Here is a 25,929-nt window from a genome sequence, read left to right on the forward strand (position 1 = left end):
TTGAGTTAGTTTCATTATTGATTCTCTGGGATTTTCCAGATGTCTTATGTATTATTTGTATATGGAGATACTTCTTTTTTAATGCTTATGCAGTTTTCTTTTTTATTTATATTTAAAAATTTATTGGAGTATAGTTGATTTAAAATGTTGTGCTAGTTTCTACTGTACAGTAAAGTGAATTAGTTATACATATACATATATCCACTCTTTTAAATATTCTTTTCCCATAAAGATCATTACAGAGTATTGAGAAGAGTTTTCTGTTATACAGTAGGTCCTTATTAGTTATTTATTTCATATATAGTAGTGTGTATATGTTAATCTCAGTCTTGCATATGGAGATAGTTCTAGTTATTCTTTACCCATTCTTACTCCCCTAATAGTTCTGTAATTTATTTCTCTTGCTTAATTGTATTAGCTAATTGTAGGCAGATTCTTTACCGTCTGAGCCACTAGGGGAAGCCCAACACTTCTAATATAGCATCAAATATTAGAAAAGAGAATGTGTACCATTGCTTTGATCTTGTTTTAATTGGAAATGCCTCTAGTGTTGTCCAATTAAATAAGAAACTGCCTGCATTTCTTATTATATATATAAAATATTATTATATATTATCATATTAAGTATTTCTCATGTCAATTTTCTTGAGTATTTTGATCATAATGGGCATTGAATTTTGTCAAAGACTTTGTTAAATATCTGTTAATATAGTCATATGACCTTTCCCCTCACACTTATTAATATGGAATATGATATTAATTGATTAGCTAACATTAAAACAACCTCCTCTTCCAATACATCCCACTGGGTTATGATGTATTATTTTCTTTTATGTGGTATTGGATTCTGTTTGCAAATATTTTATTTAGTGATTTTGAATTGACATTTATGAGTTTATTTCTCTACAATTTTCTTTCTTATACTGATTTTAAAAATTGAGTTTAGACTTCTGTTTTATTATTTTATTCTTTACTGTCAGGCTTACTAGTTATTTTCAGTATCTTTGATAAGGAAGCTGTGGTACATATACACCATGGAATATTACTCAGCCATTAAAAAGAATTCATTTGAATCAGTTCTAATGAGATGGATGAAACTGGAGCCCATTTTACAGAGTGAAGTAAGCCAGAAAGATAAAGAACATTACAGCATACTAACACATATATATGAAATTTAGAAAGATGGTAACGATAACCCTATACGCAAAACAGAAAAAGAGACACAGAAGTACAGAACAGACTTTTGAACTCTGTGGGAGAAGGTGAGGGTGGGATGTTTCGAAAGAACAGCATGTATATTATCTATGGTGAAACAGATCACCAGCCCAGGTGGGATGCATGAGACAAGTGCTTGGGCCTGGTGCACTGGGAAGACCCAGAGGAGTCGGGTGGAGAGGGAGGTGGGAGGGGGGATCGGGATGGGGAATACGTGTAACTTATGGCTGATTCATGTCAATGTATGACAAAACCCATTGAAATGTTGTGAAGTAATTAGCCTCCAACTTAAAAAAAAAAGTACATCTAATTGCCTGTACAACAATAAGCTCTTTAATTTCTCTCTTTCCTTTCATTTTTCTCTCATATTTCAGTTGTATTATTTCAACTTTATCACAATACATAACCTTTGTGCATGAGTTTTCCACCTTCATTCCTCCTTTGCTTCAGTCTTACGTGTACATTTATATAATTTAAATATTGACAATCCGTCTTTTTGCTGAAGTTGTCTCAATTATCTTTTGATTGGTTGATGTTCTTTCTTTAGTAGATTCCTTAGGAAGGGTTGGTGAATGCAGAACTCCTTAAGTTCTTAATGTGTTGAATGGTGTTTATTCATTGCCTTGATCTTTGAAGGAACAGTTTTGCTGCATATAAAATCATTGGTTTATACTTTCTCTCACTGAGTTTTTAAAAACATGCTGTACCATTGCTTCTTTGCTTTGCATTTTGCTTTTTAAATGTCTGATGTCTTAGTTAATTCTTTTGCTTTTGTAAATTATTTAATCATTTGGTTGAAGTCCTTGATGGTTTTATCTTCATATTTGAAATCTAGTAGTGTCTTAGATTTGCTTAGGATATCTTAGAGTTGACTTTATAAAATATAACAGAGACTAGATTTTAAAATTATATATCTATTTATAACATTAACATAACCTTGATATCAATTTCAAATAAAAACAGCAAACAAAATAAACTTATAGACTAATATCATTTATAAATATAAAATCTTCTGAATTTATTTATAGAAATTTATATGAATTTATAATTTATAAACTTAATTCATATACATTTACATGAATTTATTTATATAAATTCTTATGAATCATTTGCACTTATATTCATAAGTGCAAATAATCAAATAGAAGCAATTGCATGTCATAATAAAGTAATATTTGCATAGAGCGTAAATATATTTTAGTATCAGGAAACAATTCATTGTAGTTCACCACATTAGGAAATTTATAGGAGAAGAAAATATTACCCAATAAATGTAGGAAACAAGCCTCAATAGTCATTATGAAAAGAATATCTGAGTAAAATAATAATTTAAAACAAAATAAAGGGTACAATTATTTTTAGGGACAATCACATTTAAAGGTGATAATTTACTTGTATTCCCTCAAAGTCAGGTAAAATCAAGAACATCTCTTTTATCCTTTACTACTTAGCATTTTATAAGTATCCTTGTCAACATGATCAAAAAGGAAAAAGAGAAAAGACTGTGCCAAAGAAATAAACTTTGTTTTTAATTTAGGAACAAACAAGAGTTGTATCTGAATTCTAAAAATCAGCAGTTGCTTTGAGAAATTTCAAGAAACTTCTTTCTAAAATTAGAACTATTTTTTTTACAGAAAATATAAATACTCCATGCATTCATTGAATAATAAAAAGCAAATGGTCAGTTTAAATACATTTTTGTGTGTTTATAATGCATGTGCAATAATACATAAATATGTGACAAATTCATTATTTATTGTGAAAAAGAGAAAATTATAGGCTCTATGAATTGCATTGTTAGGGGCTAAAGGTACATTATAGGTTCTTAGTCTTATACATTATAGAACCAGTTGGCTAATAGTTATCTCTTTAGGTGAATGAAAGAAAAGTCTGAAAGATAAAATACGGTATTTAGGTTATAGGACAGGTGGTAGTTAAATTTAGTTTCAATGGAATATTGCTTTGACTTGTTTAATCTGATAAGCAAAATGTTTTGCTTGATTTCAATTTATCATGCATATCACAGCACTGTATCTGAGTGAACCAATATTCACAAGTTCAGTGAGATAGTTCTTTCCTCATATTTCATATTTTATAATTATTGTTCCTTTTAATAAAATAACACTGAGCAAAAGGAGATTTATAAATATTTCTTGCCATTTTTTTCTGTTTTATTCCAGATATGAGGTTTAAAAAGAAAATAAAAGATAACACTTAGGTTTTCTTTCATTTCATTATGGCAAATAAGATAGTTTAGCAACCATTTTTAGTATGAAACCAACAGTTCAAAAATCAAGACTATCTGTCTGCTCTGTTAATACAAAATTAACTGCTACAGGAAATGCCTTCCAACTGTAAAAGTCTCGAAAAATAGACAAAAATCTATACATTAATTCTTTTTAGACATTGGACAAAAGGCAGTATAGGAATATGATTCCTAGAATAGGGGAAACAAATGAAGTAAGTCCTGAGATTGCCTGAACTTAATGCCTGGAGACAGTTTCTGTAATTCAGAAACCCATAATACATATAGTATTGGTTAAAATCCTCAAAGGTTAGTGCCTTAGTTTGAGGGCTTATGAGATCAAGAATAAAAGCTGTTGTATACCTAGTTATAAAAAGAACCAAATGGAAATCTGAGAGGTGAAATGCATAACAACTGAAATAAAAGGACACATAGTAAGATGAATAGTAGCTTAGATATTGGGGAAGAGAAAGATCAGAGAATTTTAAGTGTTAGAAATTATCAAGATTGAATAGAAAAAAACCCAGAGACTAAAAAGAACAGAGCCTCGATCAACTGTAGGATAGTATTAAGCAATCTAATTTGCATGTAATTGGAGTCTCAGAAGAAGAGAGAAGTAAGTCGAAATAATATTTGAATAAATAATACCTGAATATTTCCAAATTTTATGAAAACAATAGACCCACAGATAAGAGAAACACAATGAGCAACAAATAGCATAAACATAAATAAAGCCACATCAAGGCACACACCTCAAACAAACTACTGAATTTGCTGCAAAAGAGAAAATGGAACAGGAAGACAGAGACAGAAAAGACTCATTATAATAAAGGAACAAAGATAGGAATGATATGAAACCTTAAAAACCTATTAAGCCAGCCAGAAGAAGAGGGAGCACCTCTAAAGCAATGAAAGAAAAAAAACCTACTATCCACCTAGAATTCCATATTCAGCTAAAATATCTTATATAATGAAGGTGAAGTAAAGATTTTTTTCAGACAGCCAAAAGCATAAATTCCATTTTCATTAGGCTACAATTATATTTGAAAAATTTAACACTCCCCCATCAGTTATTAATCAGAAATGTAACAATAAATCAGGAGAATATAGAAGACTGGAACAATGCTGTCCACCAACTTGAGCTAATTGACAATTATAGTAATAGAGGACTGCACAGATTCCTGTAAATAAAACTTCTTTAAAAGTGGGGGGGGGGTGATATGAGAGAATAACATTACCAATAGTGTATTACCATATTAAAATAGATGACCAGTGAAAATGTGATGCACGGAGCAGGGCACCCAAAGCTGGTACTCTGGGATGACCCAAAGGGATGGGGTGGGGAGGGAGGTGGAGGGGGGTTCAGAATGGTGGGACACATGTGCACCATGACTGATTCATGTCAATGTATGGCAAAACCCACCACAATATTGTAGAGCAATTACCCTCCAACTAAAATAAATAAATAAATTAAAAAAAGATAAACTGAACTTGGTGGTATAAGCGTTTGAAGGGCAGCTTATTTTTTTAAGGTTAAAATCAGATGGGTCAATTCTTTTCTCACTTTTAGAGGAAAATTGGAAATTCCTCAAGTTAAGTAAAGTGTAAGACTTAGGTGCTTATTCACGTGCAAGTGTTTACTGACGTCACGAGAGGGCGCATTTCTACAATAGCCCATACAAAGTTCTGAAACTAGAGTATCGTCTCATTTTTTAAAATTAAAAAAAAAAAGTCAAATATATTTTCATCCATTTTTAAACACCAACTTGGTAAAAAAAAAAGTGACTTACCCAAAGTAAAATTAATCACACTTTATTCAAACTCTAAACAGGACCTTGTTCTTAATTACTGTTTTCAACACTGGTTGAACATTCTGATTAACTAATTTTTCTCTTCTGCTTTATTTTTTTCTCACTTTTAAGGCTAGAGAACCTCAAAATGAACTTGAAAACGAAATTTCCTCCTAAGAGTTGAAGTTGTATAAAAAGTATATACTAACCTACATAGTTCTTTTTAAAGGAGGGTTTCAAGCTTTGGACTCAGATAGACTTAAGTTCACTTATTGGCTCTGCAGTTGTCTTAACTGTGAATAGAGGATAAAGTCCCTGGGTTGGGAAGGTCTTCTGGAGGAGGGCATGGCAACCCACTCCAGTATTCTTGTCTGGAGAATCCAATGTACAGAGGAGCCTGTTGGGCTACAGTCCACAGGGTCGCAGAGAGTCAGACATGACTAAGCGCACATGCGCGCGCACACACACACACACACACACACACACACACACACACACACACAGGATAAAGTAAAATTTGTTGCTTGCTGTTTTTATGATTTTATGTTTTTATGCTGTTTTCTTAAAGTGATGAGATATAGTTTATGTTTCTCGATTAACAGTTAAACACAAAATTAAGTTTTTAATGTAACCCTTCATTTTTGCATGATGTATCATTGGCCTTGATGAGAAAAGAGATGCCCATGTTTGCTTTAATTCAACTTTCAGGTCTCTGTTCTGACCCAGGAGGCTTATTAACTGAGTTCTGCTTCAGTTTGTGCGGTGGGATGTTGAGGTGCCTGTAGCACTGCGGTGTTTTATGTTTGTCAAATAGCGTTTGTAACTAACTGCTTTTTCCCATCCCCAGGGCCTCTCCACCCAAGATAGCTAATTAAACATCTCTAGGGGTTTCTCTTAGGATTATCCTTAGGGTTTATACTGTTCCTATCACATGAAAAATTCTATCTATTTACTCCTTTTTTTCTGAGTAGATTTTACAAGACCTGCAAACTATAGATCATCCTATACTTTCCAGGGTGCCAGCTTTATAAATTCCAGGTCCAGTTATCTTTCTCTAACTCCTTTTCCTGAACTACTGCAGTACTAATATTACACTGAATTATAAATCAATTTTAAATGTCAATTTCTAGTCATGGAATGGCATGGGTGCTCAGTAGTGTCCTGCTCTAACCCCATGGACTGTAGCCTGCCAGTCTCCTCTTTACATGGGATTTACCAGGCAAAAATACTGGAGTGGGTTGCCATTTCCTTCTCCAGGGATCTTCCAGACCCAGGAATTGAACCCACGGCTCTTGCATCTACTGCATTGGCAGGCACAGTCTTTACCATTGGTGTCACCTGGGAAGCCCTTTCTAGTCATATATTGATAGTTTATCTACATGCTCATGTATAAATGTATTTTCTGCTCATGAGATCACATAGATGCATTTAGAATAGACGACAATGTTATAATTTTGGAGTTACACTGAATATGTTTTTGTTGATTTGAATGGAATTGCCTATTCATGCATATTTTGATGTTCAATCTTACTCTCTGCTGTTAGAGCAGACAGCAAGAAAAATCACTGAACGCACACATCTAGGCTCAGAAAATGTCTGGTACACATAAATCAGTTCTTCTTTTTGCCAGCTTTTTAACAAGTAGAATTGATTTTGGAATAGAATATCATCATATTTCGTGGGCTATACTTACCCATGTATATTCAAAACATCAAAAATTCAAACATCAAAACAAAACATCTTGAGCACTCTGGGATTGGGGGGCCCTCCTTGGACCCTGGCAACATTATCACAAAAAAGGACTCATAGAGCAGACCTCATCTTCTTGCAAATAGGCATATGCCCCATCCTATTTGCATCTCCTCACTCATACTCAATTGTGGAAAATGCCAGGGTATGGTAGCATGCATTCCTCTACCATCTCATGTGGTCTGTTTAATTAATATCCAGGAAATCAACAGGGAGATCTAGTCATAAGGAAGTTTATCCTTGATACACCCATGTCATTTTTACCAAAGTAGAGTTCTGTGCAAGCTCAGAATTTCTGGCCAGAACTACTCCGGCCATGATGCAGTGCACATATCATGGCTCCCTTACTTTGCAGTGAAAGTGCCCTCTCAAGTCAGAGTCCATGGACCATTTTTTATCAAAGTAAAAGGCAGAGAGTGAGTATGGGAAAGCCACTTACTTCCTTGAACTTCAGTTTTCCAACAGTTACATGGGAATAATGCTTACCTCATATAATTGTTGTCAAGGTCAAATTATATGGTTTGCATGAAGTTTACTTGTAACCTGTAAAAAGCTATGTGGGTATCAACTCAGGGGTTAGAAGCAGTAATACACATGTAGATGGATGCCAAAGAGAGAGTTTTTATGTGGACAGTTTACTTATCTTAGGTTATTTTCTGCATGTTATCATCCTTGTTGAGTGTTTTGATTGATTTCCATTGTTATTCAAGGAGGAAACATGAAAAATCATGTTGGAAAGTAGGTTACAATGTAGAACTTTCCAAGGTTCCCACCTCCATATCTAGGAGTCTTCAACTCTCTGTATGAATTCTTCATTCTCTTTCTATCTTAAAGCTCCCCAGTTATCTGGTGTCCCATCTGATACCCTAAATTTTAGCATTTCCTGCATGTCTGTGATGCATGGAGTCAGCGAGGCTTCACGACCTTGCAACCTCCCAGCCTCCATAAGGCTGCCTTCATTTCTTTGTTGCGAAGTGTGTAGATGATAGGATTAAGCAAGGGAGTGATGACTGTGTAGAAGACAGCTACCACGCCATCCAGGGGTTCCTGAGAGCCAGGGCGCAGGTAAATGAAGGTGCAGGGCGCATAGTAGACAATGACGACAGTGAGGTGGGCGGCGCAGGTGGAGAAGGCGTTGCGGCGCCCGTCGACGGACCGGATTCGCAGGATAGCAGCCACTATGTAGCCATAGGAAGTGAGGATAAGCACAAAGCAGGTCAGGGCCAGGAATCCAATGTCCACAAAGGTGATCAGCTCGTTGATGGTGGTGTCAGCGCAGGCTAGACGCAGCATGGCCGGAATGTCACAGAAGAAGTAGTCTACCCGGTTTGGACCACAGAAAGGCAGCCGGAATATGAAGCTTGTTTGGAAAAGTGAGTGGAGGGTGCCTCCCAGCCAGGTGCCAATGGCTAGAGAGTTACAGACACTGCGGGTCATGATGGTGGCGTAATGTAAAGGCTTACAAATGGCTAGGAAGCGATCATAAGCCATGAGTGTGTACAGGAAGCATTCACTGCAGCCAAGGAAATGGAATGTGAAAAGCTGGATGACACAGCCCCCAAAGGAGATAATCCTGCTGTCCAAGAGAAAGCCAGCTAACATCTTGGGGACAATGGCAGAGGAAATGGTCATGTCCAGGAGGGAGAGGTGACATAGGAACCAGTACATGGGGCGGTGGAGCTGGGTGTCCACCAAGACCGTGAGGATGATAAGCCCATTTCCAGAGACGGTGAGGGCATAGATGACAAGGAAGGTTAGGAAGAGCGGTACCCCAAGCTGTGGTGGGTGGTGGAACCCCACTAAGATGAAGTGAGACACGGAAGTCTGATTTCCACGTTGCATCTCCTTGCTGTTCACATCTGCCAAAAGAAGCAGCAGAAGGGAAAAAGTGATGCTCTGTAAATTCTGTAGGCACGGGATATATATTCTATGTCACTGCCAAATGTGGACCGAAAAGGATCTCCAAAAGAGACAACTTCTCTAGCTCTTGTTCTTAATCATTCTTTCTCCTCAACCCCTGATTCTGAGATTCTGCCTGGTTTCAGTCAGCAACTTTTCTCTCCATGGTTAAAACCCGTGTAACAGATTATGTGTATATAGTTTAGGAGAGTGAAGGAAAGACCATACACAGAGATAGTCATGTCAGAAAGAAGAACAATCATATAATGCCTAAACCAGTCTAAGAAGAGATGACTGTTTCCTTCAGTTTGACCTCTGATCTACATACTAGAGAGGTAGGTTACAGCTTATTTATTTACTGAGAGTTGGAATTAAATTTCTTAATGTAAGTTTGCCAAATAGAAAACTGTGTATTTAAAAAAAGCACCATCTGGTTTATACATCAAACATAAAATATTCAGAATCTTTGAAATTATGTGAGGAATATCTATTTTTATAAATTCTATTTAAAAAATACACAAGCCCTTTTAAATAGTTCAGGTTAGTGAAGCAATACAAAATCTCAGCCCCAGGATACCTGTTGTCATCTCTACTCTCTGCTTCTGCCTAAGTGCCCTCCATCTTTCCATCCATCCATCTATCCACCATGCATCTGTCTGTTAATATGCCCATTCAATAATATACTCTCTACTGTATCTTAAGTCCATGGATGCTGAAGTTAGACCTGGTTTAAACATCCTAGCTCTTCCATGTTGACTCATTGGAAATCTTGGAAATCCCATGGACAGAGGAGCCTGGTGGGCTACAGTGCATGGGGTCACACAGAGTCAGACACGACTGAATGACTAAACAACGATCTTGGAAAAACCATTTCATCTTTCTTTGCCTATTTCTAGAAATGGGGACAACTGTAGTGTCTACTTTATGGGGCTCTTATAAGGATTAAACAAATTTACATGATTCACAGTAACCCTCAATAGCTTTACCTATTATGTGTCAGGCTTCTGTATTAGACAATTCAGGCACTGCATTTGTGCCTCAGGTCTGAAGTGAACCTGTAACTTTCAGTGAGTTGTCAAGTAGTAGATTTGAGTTCTCAAAATTTGCAGCAGCATCACAAAGAGGCTTTTCTCCCAGGACTACTGGTGACAGGGACCAACCACAGTGAAAGGAAGAAATCAGGAATGTGGCTAAGAGGGTGCTAGAGCTCTTTCAGACACTGAGGGGTTATGGGAAGTGTATCCTCCTTAAGTGTCCCCTTTCCCCACCAATATTAGCTCTAATAGTCTTTTACCAACTGGAAGCAAGTATCTGAAATAATGTGTTCAGTTCAGTCACTCAGTTGTGTCTGACTCTTTGTGACCCCATGAACCGCAGCACACCAGGCCTCCCTGTCCATCACCAACTCCCAGAGTCCACCCAAACCCATGTCCATTGAATCGGTGATGCCATCCAACCATCTCATCTTCTGTCGTCCCCTTCTCTTCCTGCCCTCATTCTTTCCCAGCATCAGGGTCTTTTCAAATGAGTCAGTTCTTCGAATCAGGTGGCCAAAGTATTGGAGTTTCAGCATCAATATCAGTCCCTCCAATGAACACCCAGGACTGATCTCCTTTAGGATGGACTGGTTGGATCTCTTTGCAGTCCAAGGGACCCTGAAGAGTCTCCTCCAACATCACAGTTCAAAAACATCAATTCTTCGGCGCTCAACTTTCTTTATAGTCCAACTCTCATATCCAGTGTTACCTTCTTGAGAATTCAGGGGTCACCCAGAATCACTCAGAAGGCTTTGAAAAGTGTGGAATGAAATTTGGCTTCCAGCTGGACAGCTAGCAGGCAAAAGGACCAAGATGGCAGCTGTGGCTGACCTCGTCATCTTCTCCTTCTACACCGTGAATCACTGTGTATCCATAACCTTATTCCTTTCAGTCTTCATCAGTGCCACAGGGATGACTCATCAGTGAAAATAGGTGTTTTGGGGACTGAACAATTTCCTGGGTCATGAGATTTTCCTTGTTAAACCTAAGAGAGTCCAGGGCAAACCAAGACAGGTGTGTACCTTAAGTAAGAGTCTAAACCACATAGACTCAGACAGCAAAGAATCTGCCCACAATTCAGGAGATCCAGGTTTGATCCCTGGGTCAGGAAGATCCTCTGGGGAAGGAAGGGAATGGCAACGCACTCCAGTATTCTTGCCCGGAGAATTCCATGGACAGAGGAGCCTGGTGGTCTACAGCCCATGGGGTCACAAATAGTAGAACACGACTGAGTGACTTTCACTTTCTTTCAAACCACATAGAAACTAAATAACCTCTCCACATGTAGCTACAGAATCTATTCTGAAGCAACTTCAGAGGAAATTCTTAGAGGTTTCCTGGGCATTTCCTTGACTACTAACCTTTACTGGCATCACGGTGCCCAGGCGAAAATTCAAACATACTGGCATGCCCTATGGGAACAGAGACACTCATAACCTGATGTCCACATACTTCCTTAGCCTCCTCTCTCTGTGCTCCATCCCACAAATCTGTGCTGTAGTCAAACATTCCCCCCCCCCCCATTTCCTTATACATTATTCCCTTTAATATGTACTGGCCCTGTTCCACTGATGCTTGAAAAATTTCTACTAATCTTTCAAGATCTCATTCATGTGTGATGTACTAAGTAAAGCCTTGCCTCCCTTTCCCCCCAAAGGCCTTTCATTCTTTGTAGCCGCCACAGTACTTCATTCACATTTCTATCATAGGCTTACTAAGCAAGTTGCAGTTTACCCTCTGTGTGCCTGATCTACCCCATCAGGCTGTGAATTCTACAGGGACGTTGTCTCATTTTTCTTTTCATCCCAAATTTATAGCATACCTTGCATAGAAATATTTTTATGTTTTATTGAAAACAAGGATTCCCCTCTGTCTTGTCTGGATTCCCTATTATCTAGACCCTTAATCTAGGATGACAATCAGTTATGTCTTATAATCTAAGTTCCCAAATCATAAGAATTCCAATACTGAGACTGTCACTACTTATTATATTGTTTTGAGCAAATTTCTTAATATGCCTAATGTTGGCTTCTCATTTGTATGGTGGTGGGTGGGGGGAGAGGGAGAGAGAGAGAGAGAGAGAGAGAGAGAAAGGAGGAATTTGTGCTGATTCTTACCTGAAAAGAAATAGCTATCTTTTCTATATCAGTAAAGGTTCACACTTTAAGTTTTGTTCTCACATACAGAAAATCAATTTTCCTCCTAGCCTCAATCCTCTTCTGTACTATACATTTTTCTCTTGTCTCCCAGTTGCCTTGGCATCTCAGTCCTCATTAATTTTTATAATTTATTGTTCTCTCTGCACAATACTGTATGCCACATGAAAGAACAGTGAAACAGCCTACTAGTCTCTGCATGAATCAAACACACACCCTCTCTACCAGCTCTTGCTTACAATAGCTCAGATCCTCTTCCCAACCCCACTAGATTCCCCATAATGTAGACGCATACGTGTGTGCTTAGGTTCCCCTTGTGGCTTAGCTGGTAAAGAATCTGCCTGCAATGCAGGACACCTGGGTTTGGTCTCTGGGTTGGGAAAATCCCCTGGAGAAGGGAAAGGCTACCCACTTCAGTATTCTGGCCTGGAGAATTCCATGGACCATACAGTCCATGGGGTCACAAAGAATCAGATATGACTGAGTGACTTACTTTCACTGCACAGTAATCATTTTCCCACTGGAAGGAGAGAATACCCTATTAGTGGTTTTCCTATTGAAAGCTAAAACTGCTCCAGTCCTGTGGTGTAAACAGTTTAGTCAGTACCACATTATATTATCAGCATATGTTATATTCATCTGTGTAATGGGAAAAGAAACAGTTTCCATAAGCAGGCTTGGGAAAAGGACATGAGTACCCACATACTAGCTTTATCTGGCCATTTATTCCCTGTATGAACTGGGCTAGGCTTGAAATAGGTCCTGAAGCTTACCAGGGTCTAAAAACTGAGAGGTAAGTTGGCCTTCAATGCGCAGAGTATAAGGTCCCTCCCTCCCTCACTGGTAGAGCCTAATGCTGGGAAGAGATCTCAGCTGTCTGCACTGTTTCCAAAGTCTCTAGCATACTTCTAATAAATGCGTGTCTCCCAGGGAGTTCTGTTACTAGCCCTCTATCTCCCTCCCTGGGTCTTCTCTGCTGACCGCCACTACGTGGATGTGACTCTGCCCCAGAGACACTGTGTATTGCTTGCCGCAGCTTTTTCACGCTCTTTGCTCTTCTATGTAGAGGCTCCTTTCTGAGCTCAGCAGGTTCCCTGGTTCCCTCTTGTGACATGCTCTTTCTTGGCTTTGTCACTGAGCTTGTTCGGTGCACGTTTCTTGGTTCACCGTCCTCTATTTAGCTTTTTTGAAGGCTTTGACCTCTGGAGTCTCCCTTTCTGGCAAGTAGGCTCTTCCTTCCTATATTCCCCATGGGGTGGAGAAAGGGGGCTGATGTCACTGCTGCTTCACTCTCCAGAGGCTATTAACTTGCCCAGAAATAAGCTTCAGTGGGCTTTGTTAGCCGTGAAACGTGAACTGTGGCCACTCAGGAAGTTTACTTACTTGCTTGCAGTGTCCCTGTAGCATAGAGTCCTCCTAAGAGCATGTGGATATATGTATAACTGATTCACTTTGCTGTATACTTGAAACTAATACAATATTGTAAATCAACTATACTCCAATACAAAATTTTAAAAAACAGAAAGAGTGAAAAAAGGTGAGTGGCCAAGATGGTGGAGTAGCAAGACCCAGAGCTCATCTCCTCCCATTGGCATACTGAAATTACATCTATCTACGGAGCTATTATTGATCAGAGTGACCTGACAACTAGAAGAAAAGATTTTCTGCAACTGAAGATGTAAAAAAGGAACTACAATGAAATGTGTAGGAGGGGTGTAGACACATACCCATATCCCCAGATGAACAACACATAAAAGGGAGCATAATCAAAATTGCAGAAGTTCTCCCCAAGAAGCTATAACTTCAAGCTCCACATACAGCTCTGCAGACCAGGGGTCTTGGCACCAGGAAGATGAGCTGCCAGAGCATCTGGCTTTGAAGGCCAATGGGACTTGCTTTCTGGAGAGCTAGAGGGATGTAGGAAATGGAGAGTCCACTCTTAAAGGACACACACAAAATTTCACATGCTCCAAGACCCAGGGCAGAAGCAACAACTTGAAAGGAACCTGGGTCAGATCCAAATGCTGATCTTGGAGAGCCTCCCGGAGAGGTGGGAGGCAAGTGGGACTCACCCAGCTACTGAGGACCTCCTGGTGCCAGCCATTTTGGGGAGCTCACTCTACCCTGAGGACATTGATGCTAGCAAGTATCATTTGTAGTCCTTCCTCTAGTTTATTAGTGGCTTGAACTTGACCCTTCTCTTCAGTCAGTTGATACCACTTCTGGCCAACCATCCAGTTTCATGGGGATGCAAGTCCACCACCTGCAAGTCCTCAGTAGACCCCTCTGAGCCCCCAAGCTGCCCTAGGACTTGGTTCTGTTCAACAGAAGACAAGGGACCCAGCCCTGCCAACCCCCTGGCTTACACAGTCTCTGCCCCCTAGAACCCCAGCCAACCACCTTAGGATCTAACTCCATCCACCAGTGCTGTACACTTTAAACTTACCCAGTCCTATATGCAATCATATCTCAATAAAACTGGAAGGAAAAAATAATAATAAAATCAAATGATTTATTTAAAAAATGCACACCAACAATGATTTAAAGTAAATAAAGCATACTGAAAAAGATATTTAACAATTATTTATTGATCTATTCATTACCCAGTATTATTTCAGAACTACAAATTCCTCTGTTATCATAATTAAAGGACTCCATATAATGCATTTACATAGCCTCATATGGGATTTTTACCCACTAAGTAAGCAGTATGTCCTTTCGTATTTGGAAAAGTCCATGTTTTCTACAGAAGTTGCTTTTTTTCAAGGATAAAATGGGGATGTGCTCTAGGTCACTCCTCTGAGGGCTGTCCAAGCTCTAAATATGTTTGATTTTTAAGGGACTGCCAAGTTTTTCAAATTCCATCTAGCTTAGGCTCTTCTTTGCATACTGGATGACCTAGACAGTGCTGCCTGAAATGGTGTAGCCTGTAATAGTGCAATGTCCTCCGTTCAGTTCAGTCACTCAGTCATGTCCTACTTTTTGTGACCCCAAGGACTGCAGTATTCCAGGCTTCCCTGTCCATAACCAGCTTCTGGAGCTTACTCAAACTCATGTCCATCGAGTCAGTGATGCCATCCAATCATCTCATCCCTTTTTATCCCCTTCTCCTTCTGCCTTCTGTCTTTCCCAGCATCAGGGTCTTTTCTAGTGAGTTCTAGTGAGTTCTTTCAATCAGGTGGCCAAAGTATTGGAGTTTCAGCTTCAGCATCAGCCCTTCCAGTTAATACTCAGGACTAATTTCCTTTAGGATGGACTGGTTGGATCTCCTTGCAGTCCAAGGGACTCTTAAGAGACTTCTCCAACACCACCGTTCAAAAGCATCATTTCTTTGGTGCTCAGCTTTCTTTATAGTCCATCTCTCACATCCATACATGACTCCTGGAAAAACCATAGCTTTGACTAGAGGGACCTTTGTTGGCAAAGTCATGTCTCTGCTTTTTAATATGCTGTCTAGGTTGGTCATAGCTTTTCTTCCAAAGAGCAGGCATCTTTTAATTTCATGGCTGCAGTCACCATCTGCAGTGATTTTTAAGCCCCACAAAATAAAGTCTTTCCCTGTTTCCATTATTTCCCCACATATTTGCCATGAAGTGATGGGCCAGATGCCATGATCTTAGTTTCCTGAATGTTGAGTTTTAAGCCAACTTTTTCACTCTCCTTTTTCACTTTCATCAAGAGGCTCTTTAGTTCCTCTTCACTTTCTGCCATAAGGGTGGTGTCATCTGTATATCTGAGGTTATTGATATTTCTCCTGGCAATCTTGATTCCAGCTTGTGCTTCATCCAGACTGGCATTTCGCATGATGTACTCTGCATGTAAGTTACATCAGCAGGGTGACAATATACAGCCTTGATGTACTCCTTTTCCTATTTGGAACCAGTCTGTTGTCCCATGTCCAGTTCTAACTGTTGCTTCCTGACCTGCATACAGATTTCTCAGGAGGCAGGTCAGGTGGTCTGGTATTTTCATCTCTTGAAGAATTTTCCACAGTTTGTTGTGACCGACACAGTAAAAAGTTTAGCGTAGTCAATAAAGCAGAAGTAGATTTTTTTCTGGTACTCTCTTGCTATTTTGATGATCCAGCAGATGTTGGCAATTTGATCTCTGGTTCCTCTGCCTTTTCTAAATACAGCTTGAACATCTGGAAGTTCACAGTTCACATACTATTGAAACCTGGCTTGGAGAATATTGAGCATTACTTTGCTAGCATGTGAGATGAGTGCAATTGTGCAGTAGTTTGAACATCTTTGGATTGCCTTTCTTTGAGATTGGAATGAAAACTAACCTTTCCCAGTCCTGTGGCCACTGCTGAGTTTTCCAAGTTTGCTGGCATATTGAGTGCAGTGCTGTCACAGCATCATCTTTTAGGATTTGAAATAGCTCAACTGGAATTCCATCACCTCCACTAGCTTTTTTCATAATGATGTTTCCTAAGGCCCACTTGACTTCACATTCCAGGATGTCTGTCTCTTGGTAAGTGATCTTATCATTGTGGTTATTTGGGTCATGAGATCTTTTTTGTATAGTTCTTCTGTGTATTTTTGCCACCACTATTTCAATCTGAGTTAAATTCAAAGGGCATTTTTACAATAAATAGTATGTGACATTCATGTATTAATAGCATCTTTGGCTTTAAAGTTCACTCAAATTCCAACCCTAGTACCTCTATAGGATAACTGGATATGGAAGCATTGTCTTCAAATGACAGATGATGAAATTAAAACACACAGAGATGCAAGGAGTCCTTCCTGTCTCCTGATCAAGTACACTCTCTTAGGAGGATTCTATGCTACAGGGCATTACAGAGTATTGAGAAGAGTTCCCTGTGCTACACAGTAGGTGCTTATTAATTATCCATTTTTAATATGGTAGAGTGTATGTGTTGATTCCAATCTTCCAATTTATCTCTTTACTAACTAATAATGATTTAATCATTTTAAGGCCTTTTAGGTTAGCAACTGTGAATTGCAGATCCATGTTCTTTGCTCAGTTTTCAAAGTTAAGAGGTGGCTCTCCATTTTTATTGATTTCCAGGAATAATTTATTTTGAATTTAAGTTCTTTGTCCATTATCTGTATTACAAATACTATCTCCTACCCTGCCTTTCACTTGTCTTTCACTCTCTTAATGAGACTTTGTAATAAAAGAAATGATAAATTTAAGAATGAGAGATAGTAATGGAATTTCAAAAGATAACATTCACAATATCATCGAAAAGTCAAACAATTAAAAGATATTCAGCTTCCATTTTCATCAGAAAGAGAAAAATTACAACACTTCACACACATTAAAAGGGCCAAAGGGAAAAAGACCAATGACGCCAAATGATGGTCATTTGTGAAACAACTGGAAATTTCATGCACTGATACTGGGAGGATAAACTGGTTAAACTCTGTGGCAGAATCTACTAAAATGATGATAAAAATTCCCTGTGACTCAGCAGTTCCACTCCTAGGTATATAGCTGATAGAAACACATATATATGTTTATACATTTCCAAATGTGTATCCAAAAGGAAGAGATATTATATACATAACCTACACTATATAACATATAATATTATATGTAATACATTATGGGGGCTTCTCTGGTGGATCAGCAGTAAAGAATCTGCCTGCAATGCAGGAAACCACCTGCCAAGCAGGAGATCTTCCCTGGGATGGGAAGATGCTCTGGAGAAGGAAATGGCAATCCACTCCAGTGTTCTTACCTGGGAAATCCCATGAACAGAGGAACCTAGTGGACTGCAGCCCATGGGATTGCAAGAGTTCAATATGACTTAGTGACTACTACCACCATGATACATTTTATATAGTCTTGCCAAAGAAAATTTCATATATACATACACACAAAATATATGTTCTAATTTTTAGCACTGTTTTTAATAAGCAAAATTGGAAACTATTCAAATACCTATCTACGGTTGAATTAAAAATAAATTGTAGTATATTCACACAATATACTGTAATATATCAAAGAGAATCTGTGCCCTGCAACTTCATGTATAAACAAGCTTATGCATTTATGATTTGTGTCCATTTGTTTATGTATGATTAGGTTCAAAATATTGAAACGTATATATTACCATATGTGACGTAGATGACCAGTTCAAGTTCGATGCATGAAACAGGGCATTCAAAGCAGGTGCACTGGGACGACCCAGAGGGATGGAATGGGGAGGGAGATGGTGGGGTTTGGGGTGGCAGGGGGGACACATGTACACCCGTGGCTGATTCATCCAATGTATGGCAAATCCACTACAATATTGCAAACTAATTAGCCTCCAATTAAAACAAATTAATTAAAAAAGCAAATATTTATTAAATGTCTAAGTCAGTAGCTCTCAACGGTGACTTGAAACTGTCTGCAGAAATTGTGGATTGTCTCTGGTACTTGCATCTCTGTCTGGTGGTCATGGATGCTGCTACACATCTCCGGATGCACAAGACATTTCCTCACAAGACTTGTTCTTGCCCACAATGTCCTTAGTGCTGAGGCTGAGAAAACTCGATCTGGATCTAAAAGTAAGCAAAGATGTATAAGACTACAATAATAGAAACTGCAAAACATTTTTGAGAGATCTATAAAAGTGGCTGAAAAAATGATGGATTATAAATTGCTCACGGCTCGGGGTTCCCTTGTGGCTCAGACGGTAAAGAATCTACCTGCAGTGCAGGACACCCAGGTTTGATCCCTGGGTCAGGAAGATCCCCCAGAGACAGGAATGGCAACCCACTCCAGCATTCTTGCCTGGAGAATTCTATGGCTAGAGGAGCCTGGCGGGTCCATAATGTCGCAAAGAGTTGGACATGACTGAGTGACTAACACTTTCACTTTCACAGCTTGAAAGACAAGAGTTTAAAAATTGTTTTTCTCCTCAAGGGCTCCCCAGATGGCTCAGTGTTAAAGAGTCTGCCTGCCAACGCAGGGGACATCAGAGATGTCTCCATCCCTGGGGTTTGATCCCTGGGCGGGGAAGATCTCATGGAGGAGAAAATGGCGACCCACTCCAGTATTCTCACCTGGAAAATCCAATGGACAGAGGAGCCTGGTGGGCTGCGGTCCATGGGGTCGCAAAGGGTCGGGCATAATTAAGCCACCGAGCACACACATTCTCTTCAAACTGTTACCAGATTCAATGCAGTTCTAAATATAATCTCAGCACTTTATTCTGTAGACATGTGGATGCTACCTATAGTGTATATTCAAATGGAGAGAGATCCCAACATGGCCAAGATAATCTAGAGAAGTAAAAATTAATAGATTCACAATACCGGATATCAAAAGGCACTATGTGGACTTCCTTGGGGGTTGAGTGGGTTAAGACCTTGGACTTGCATTGCAGGGGACCAGAGTTTGAACCCTGGTTAGGGGACTAAGATCCCACATGTGACTTGGCATAGTCAAAAATAAATAAATAAGTACATTAAAATATTTTTAAAAAGTCACTATGAAACTTTCCTCTATATTCTCAAGTTTTATTTATGCATTATCTTAGTGCTTTGATTTTCCCCTTTATTTAGATCTTTACTTCATCTGGGATTAATTGTATTTTAGATATGATATAAAGATATCATTATTTTATAATAATTAGAAATTATAGCTGTAGTTATCTCATTAATTGAAGTGGTATTTAGAAAATTGGTTTAAGTATCCAATTGTTTTTTTTCTCTCTTATAGTATGATTATAAAGCTCTTTAACTTTATAACATATGATCAAAGAGAATGAGCTGCAAAATTTATATTTTAAAATGCAGTGAATTTAGTTCAGAGCATTATTTTTTATGGTTGGCTTGTTTGCTTATTTTCTTCAAAATGTCTTTACCTAAACAAATGTAGTAATGACTACCACAGATATCTAAAAATAGCTGTAAAACAGTTTGGCAATTTAGTTGTTTTAAATCACCTTAAAATGTGCTGAAAGAAAGAGTGAGATATGAGATGGAGCGCAGAAATAAGAGATGATAATTTGTAGGGTCTTGGCAATTTTAAGTTGAGAATAAACCATTGTGAGTTTATCTGCATCACTGATGAGGGAATAGGGTAAAAGTCCTTCTTTCCCTTCAGGCAAAACTTCTAGCTCGAGAGACATGCGCTCTTCTCAGGAGTGTTCAGATAACAAACATATGGGGAGATATACATGTGATTTTTAAAAACTTTTAATTAGATTCTTTTTGTTGTTTTGCTGATCATCCAGGAAGCCCAAGGGTAATCCAATTCCTTGTGAAAGTAAATCAAATTAAGCTCTTGTCTCTCTAGCTATGTTAGTTTCCATTCTTTGCCCTTCAACTAGTTGGGTCCTAGGACAGAAATGAACTGCTTTTTCTCTACAAGCAACCACAGGTACACCAGCTCTTTGAGTAGTAACTTGCAAACAAGTGCCTTGATGTAGCATGTAGAAAATAAAACATTTTGGCAGGGTGGGGGGTAAACACAAATGAGTTTTATATTGTAATGAATCACATAGTGCAGGTGAGTTTTTAGGAAGGTAGATTTCTCTCATTTCCACTTGCTTTCCTTCTTAAACTTCCATTCAGTGATAAGATATTGTTAGATATCCTTCTAAATGTGGTTATCAAGTCCTGTCTGTCTGTCTTTCACTCTGTCTCTAATTTATTCTTTCTCTCTCTCTGTATGTATGTATATATACAAACTGCACACACACACACACACACACACATATATATATATACACACAACATATACGTATCTGTATATATACAGTTAGTAATGTGGACCTATGAATAGTTACTAAGTTGCTATGACATAAAAGACAAGTCAAACACTGATACCTCTCATTGATACTTCTGCCTTAGGTCTCAGGTTAACTTGCAATTCAACTGATGAAAATTTTCATACTTTAGTCTAAATGTGATTTTTCCTTTTGATGGGACCCCACTGGTACAGTAGAAATTTTAGAGAAATTTTGCATTTGTTCTGTTTTTTTGAGTTTTGATATCCACATAGGTTATTAGGGTCAGTGTCTCTGTTATTTACTCTTTCATTTGAAATACAGCTTTAATGTAGCTTAAGGGACATTGTGTGGAGACAGGATCCGTTGTGTATGGGTTTTGCTAAGAGCAGAGAACCTCATTTCTCTCATGTTAGTGAATCTTCACTTGAAATATACTAACAATCTTGACCTTGACAATATTTTGGATTAAATTAAAACCATCCTTTCTGCCTCACTTTCCATAGTACACAATTCCAATGTTTCTTGATGTTATGCTAACATAGGTCCCTTTCTCTTACAATGGTTCTGTATTTCTTGTCACAAGTAGTAGGTTTTAAATAAGAATCTAATACTTGATGGAATTGTCTTCTCTTATGAGGGCATCACCTGGACTTATGAATATGAGAAGTAGAAGGTGGGGGGAGGAACATCATCTCTAACAAAGCCAATACAAGAAAAATACTCAGATATTTAAGATAGCAATATGTGTCAATATACTGAAAGTCAGTCTCTACCCAGTGGATTGTAGTTAGGAGAACACATATGAAGTTTATATTCTTAGAGCTTCACACAAGACTATCTAAAATAAGGCAAGCATGTGGCCAGCAGTGTTATGAGGGTTGCTATTTTCTGGATCATGTGGGAGGCTGTAGGGATTCTATATGGAGTTTAGATTCTTAACCTGCTCTGAGAGTATTTCCTGTAAAAGCAGGTAGTGGTGTTAGTGAGACGCCAGTACCAATACCAGTGGTGAAATCTTCCTTAAAGTTGTAGCTTTGAGATTGAGAAGCCTCTATAGCACAATGAGAATTGACTCTCCCTCTCTACTCACCTCTCTGTCGCCATCTCTCTCTCCATATATCTATATCTATATATTTAAAAAAATAAGGCAGCAGCTTCATATAGTTTGCTTTCATTTATTGAGTACCTATTAACATAGGCACTTTTCTAAATACCTTAATTTTATTATCTTTTTTTGTACTGACATCTTCACTTAGACAGGTGATCCTGAGCTTCAGGTGAGATTAGAGAACAAGCTGAAACTTTGGTTTCAACATTGTGAAGCCTGGGGCAGAGGACCAAGCTGACATGACCCACAGAGAATACCAAATAGAAAACTTGCATTGTTTTATGGTGCTAAGTTATTGACATTTATGATTCACCAATAGAAATTTACAATGTATTTCTACCATTTTTTTTTGCATGTAACTGTGTATGCCTCTATGTCCTTGAGAATGAGAGAGAAGATGAAAACATTCTATCTCCTTTTACAAAGGAGACTTGTGATAAGCAAAGTGGAATATAACTCTAGAATTATGTATGATATGTGATGCAGACTTCATATAGAGAATGAGTTGTCACTTCTCGACTAAATGCTGGGTGCTCTTGATGTTCCCATACATATAGAGAGAGATCAAAAGCGTGGAGAGATGAGAAACATGAGCCTAGTGACAACGTTCATCCTCATGGGCCTTCCCCATGCGCCAGAGCTGGACACACTCCTCTTTGGAATCTTCCTGGTGATCTATGTCCTCACTGTGGTGGGGAACCTACTCATCATGCTGGTGATTATTGTGGATCCCCACCTGCACACCCCCATGTACTACTTCCTGAGCAACCTGTCCTTCATTGACATGTGGTACTCCACGGTCACTGTGCCCAAAATGCTGATGACCCTGGTGTCCCCAGAAGGCAGTGCTATCTCCTTTTCCAGCTGCGTGGCCCAGTTCTACTCCTTTGACTTTCTGGGCAGCACCGAGTGCTTCCTCTACACCGTCATGTCCTATGACCGCTACCTGGCCATCAGTTACCCGCTCAGGTATGCCAGCATGATGAGTGGGAGGACGTGTGCCATCCTGGCCACAACCACGTGGCTCAGTGGTTCTCTGCACTCTGCTGCCCAGACCACACCGACATTCCATTTGCCCTTCTGTGGACCCAACCAGATCCAGCATTACATCTGTGATGCACCGTCTATTCTCAAACTGGCCTGTGCAGACACATCCACCGTGGAGACGGTGATCTTTGTCAGCATTGGGGTGGTGGCCTTGGGGTGCTTTCTTCTTATTGTGCTGTCCTACGTGTCCATCGTACGTTCCATTCTGAAGATCCGCACCTCAGAGGGGCGATGGAGAGCCTTCCAGACCTGTGCCTCCCACTGCACTGTGGTCCTTTGTTTTTATCTTCCCCTTGTTTTCATCTACCTGAGACCAGGCTCCGAGGAGGTGGTGGACAGGATTGTGGCTGTTTTCTACACTGTGCTGACGCCCCTTCTGAACCCTGTGGTCTACACCCTGAGGAACAAGGAAGTGAAGAAGGCTCTGCTGAAGTTTAAAGACAAAGTCATGTATTCACAGAGCAAATGATCTCTGCAATGTAGACTTGCTCATTTAAAAAATATAGTATTAAATAGTATAATATAGCATAGAAATATAGTATAGTATAATATTGTAATATAATTTCTTCAATGTGAAATGTATTTTGTCAATAGTTCTCAATATTAAACTTTAAACAAACTACTTAGAAATATTTGTTTCACAGATTTTTTTGAGGGATTTAAAAATTGCAATTTTTAAAGTTACAGTGAACATGCTATTCACTCATTTATCTGCAACGTTTCTTTTTACTTTTTTCCCTAGTTTTGTTGACTTATAATTGATTATGACATCATTTTTACCTTTTTCAGGAGGAAATATTCAACCTGGATCTTGGATGCAGAGGAATGAATTATTTATATATACTTACATTGACAATATACTTTTTTGTTTACGTCTTATGCACACAAATTGGGGATGTAGAATTTTGGGGACACTGTTCAAGGATAGCATGAATTATCAGAGGTGACTTACTCATGGATGCAGTTGTGTACCTGTCTCCTCGATTCTTTTTGTGGTTGTGTGTGTGTGTGTTTGTGTGTATGTATGTGTGAGTTGTATGTGAAGGTCCCAAAGTAACTAGTCCTCTTCCCAGCACATTTGACCCTAGTCAGTGCTCCCACATTGAGAGTCCCACACTTCTGAGCAGCTTGCTGTCTCTCTAGGTATTTCTGCCAGGACAACCTGTGGCTCTGACAGGTTCCTTTCAGAGACTGGGAACCATCACCAGCTTCAGCAAGCCCTGAAGTTTCTCAGGTTTGGTCAGTGTGATCAGGAGGAAGCTACCATCAGACACCTCCAGCCTCCATCACTCAATCTGACCTTAAATTCCTGTATTAATGGACCAGATGCTCATATTCAGCACAACCATTCTATGCTGGGTCATTTCACTATTGATGTTGGTGATGGTCATGCTGCTCAGAGAGCGCCCACTCTCAATATTTCAGAGTCTTGGAAATTCAGATTCACCAAACCTCAACCTTCTCTAGGACAAGGACACCCTATTTAGAAAGCAGAAAATTTAAAGTGCAATTAAGTAACTTGGTAGTATGAAATTTCAACATATTTCTTTTACAAGTTAGAAAAATGAGGCCTGGTAAAGAAAAAACACCCTAAAAAACTCAATGAATAGCTACACAGCCCATACAAGTGGACTTCCATGGGTAATGGATGAAGTGCTATAACTGCATGCAGACAAAAGCAAATATTGACTCAAATAAGTTTAGAAATAATTTTATGCTCTGTATCTCTATTTCTCATCTGTGAAAGATCTTGTCTCACAATACTTTCAGGTGGATTAAATGAGTGAGTAGAAGCAAAAGTGCTTTGAGTGATACTGATTCACAATAAATTCTTAAAGTTTTAAATTTCAAAACTGGGACTACCAGCCAGATAGCATGATTTTCAGAATCATTTCTTTTATGAGTTATTTCAATGATTCCCTAGCCACTAACATAATATTTGAAAGATGCATGAATATAACTTTCTTTAAATCACTGATAATAAATTACTGTCATGATTAACACCATTACTGACAATGTAATTTTTCTAATTATTTTCATAAATTTGGCATTCACATATTTACTAGTTTTCATGTAATTCTACCATAATAAAATCCATGAAACATTAAAATTATATGGTCTTAAATTATTCCAGAATAATTCAGAGACAAAAGCATAAACATTTTTGAGCTTGGGATATACCGGACATTTTATAAGTTAACCATTATAAGAACCTTATAAAATAGGTACTGTTGATAAGATGTCAAAACTGAAGATTAGGGTGGTTACTCAGATTCTCACAGTTAGTAAGGAATTTGGTCAAGGCTTAACCCCAGATATCTGACACCAAAGCCCAATGTGTTAAATTCTACCCTGCATTGCCATCACTAAACATCAGGAAACTTTTAACTGTTTGGGGAGCAGGGCAATATCAATGAACGTCAATAACCACTGAAATAAATAAACACAGAATTTTGTACAGTTATGTGTAGTTTACATAACAAAAATAGGTTTTGAATCAACTTTCCCTCATATACTGTGAAAAATACCTTAGTTACCCTACCTCTGCCTGACTTAGATTCTAAACGCTTCGTCACACTGCTTATTTACATGCTGCACATTAAGTTGTGGACTCCTCAAGGAGAAAGACTGTCTTATCCTGTATAGTAATCCACCTTCATAAATCTTGGTCTGTTTTCTTAATGATATTCTCCCTGTTACAGGCTCTTTCCATTTCCCAGGATGTTTATACTTTCTGAGGGACCCAAGTTCTGACGCACACTCATAATATTAGATATCACTCCTAAACAGGGGCCTTCTCTTTCTCACCATGCTATTCCTGCCTTCCTTGATCAAATCCTTGTTTGTCAGGTATTTCCATTAGGAGATGAAGCTATTGCATCAAATTTCCTATGTCTGAATTTTTTCCCTCTCTTTTTCCTCATTTGGCTTGTAGGTGCTATGATTGAAGCAATAAAAGTCACCCTAAAACTCAGAGGGTCTGCC

The 25,929-nt window shown here is 38.6% G+C and overlaps 2 protein-coding genes across 2 annotated transcripts; one reads left to right on the forward strand and one right to left on the reverse strand.

Moving 5' to 3' along the window:
* Window positions 1-7,905: 7,905 nt before the first annotated feature.
* Window positions 7,906-8,874, reverse strand: OR10G6 (olfactory receptor family 10 subfamily G member 6). Its single transcript, XM_065937030.1, has one exon. It carries the CDS (start codon window positions 8,839-8,841, stop codon window positions 7,906-7,908), a length of 936 nt encoding a protein of 311 aa, XP_065793102.1. The 5' UTR covers window positions 8,842-8,874.
* A 13,603-nt stretch (window positions 8,875-22,477) lies between these two features.
* LOC136169448 (olfactory receptor 10G9-like) lies at window positions 22,478-23,413 on the forward strand. The gene has a single exon (XM_065937204.1). The coding sequence runs from the start codon at window positions 22,478-22,480 to the stop codon at window positions 23,411-23,413; it is 936 nt and encodes a 311-aa protein (XP_065793276.1).
* The last annotated feature ends 2,516 nt before the right edge of the window (window positions 23,414-25,929 follow it).

The sequence above is a fragment of the Muntiacus reevesi genome, chromosome 5 (assembly GCF_963930625.1).
Source record: "Muntiacus reevesi chromosome 5, mMunRee1.1, whole genome shotgun sequence".
Classification (NCBI taxonomy): Eukaryota; Metazoa; Chordata; class Mammalia; order Artiodactyla; family Cervidae; genus Muntiacus; species Muntiacus reevesi.

Excerpts from the sequence above, each read along its gene's own strand:
- LOC136169448 (XM_065937204.1), top strand. The coding sequence starts at position 22,478 with ATGAGAAACATGAGCCTAGTGACAACGTTCATCCTCATGGGCCTTCCC.
- OR10G6 (XM_065937030.1), bottom strand. The coding sequence starts at position 8,841 with ATGCAACGTGGAAATCAGACTTCCGTGTCTCACTTCATCTTAGTGGGG.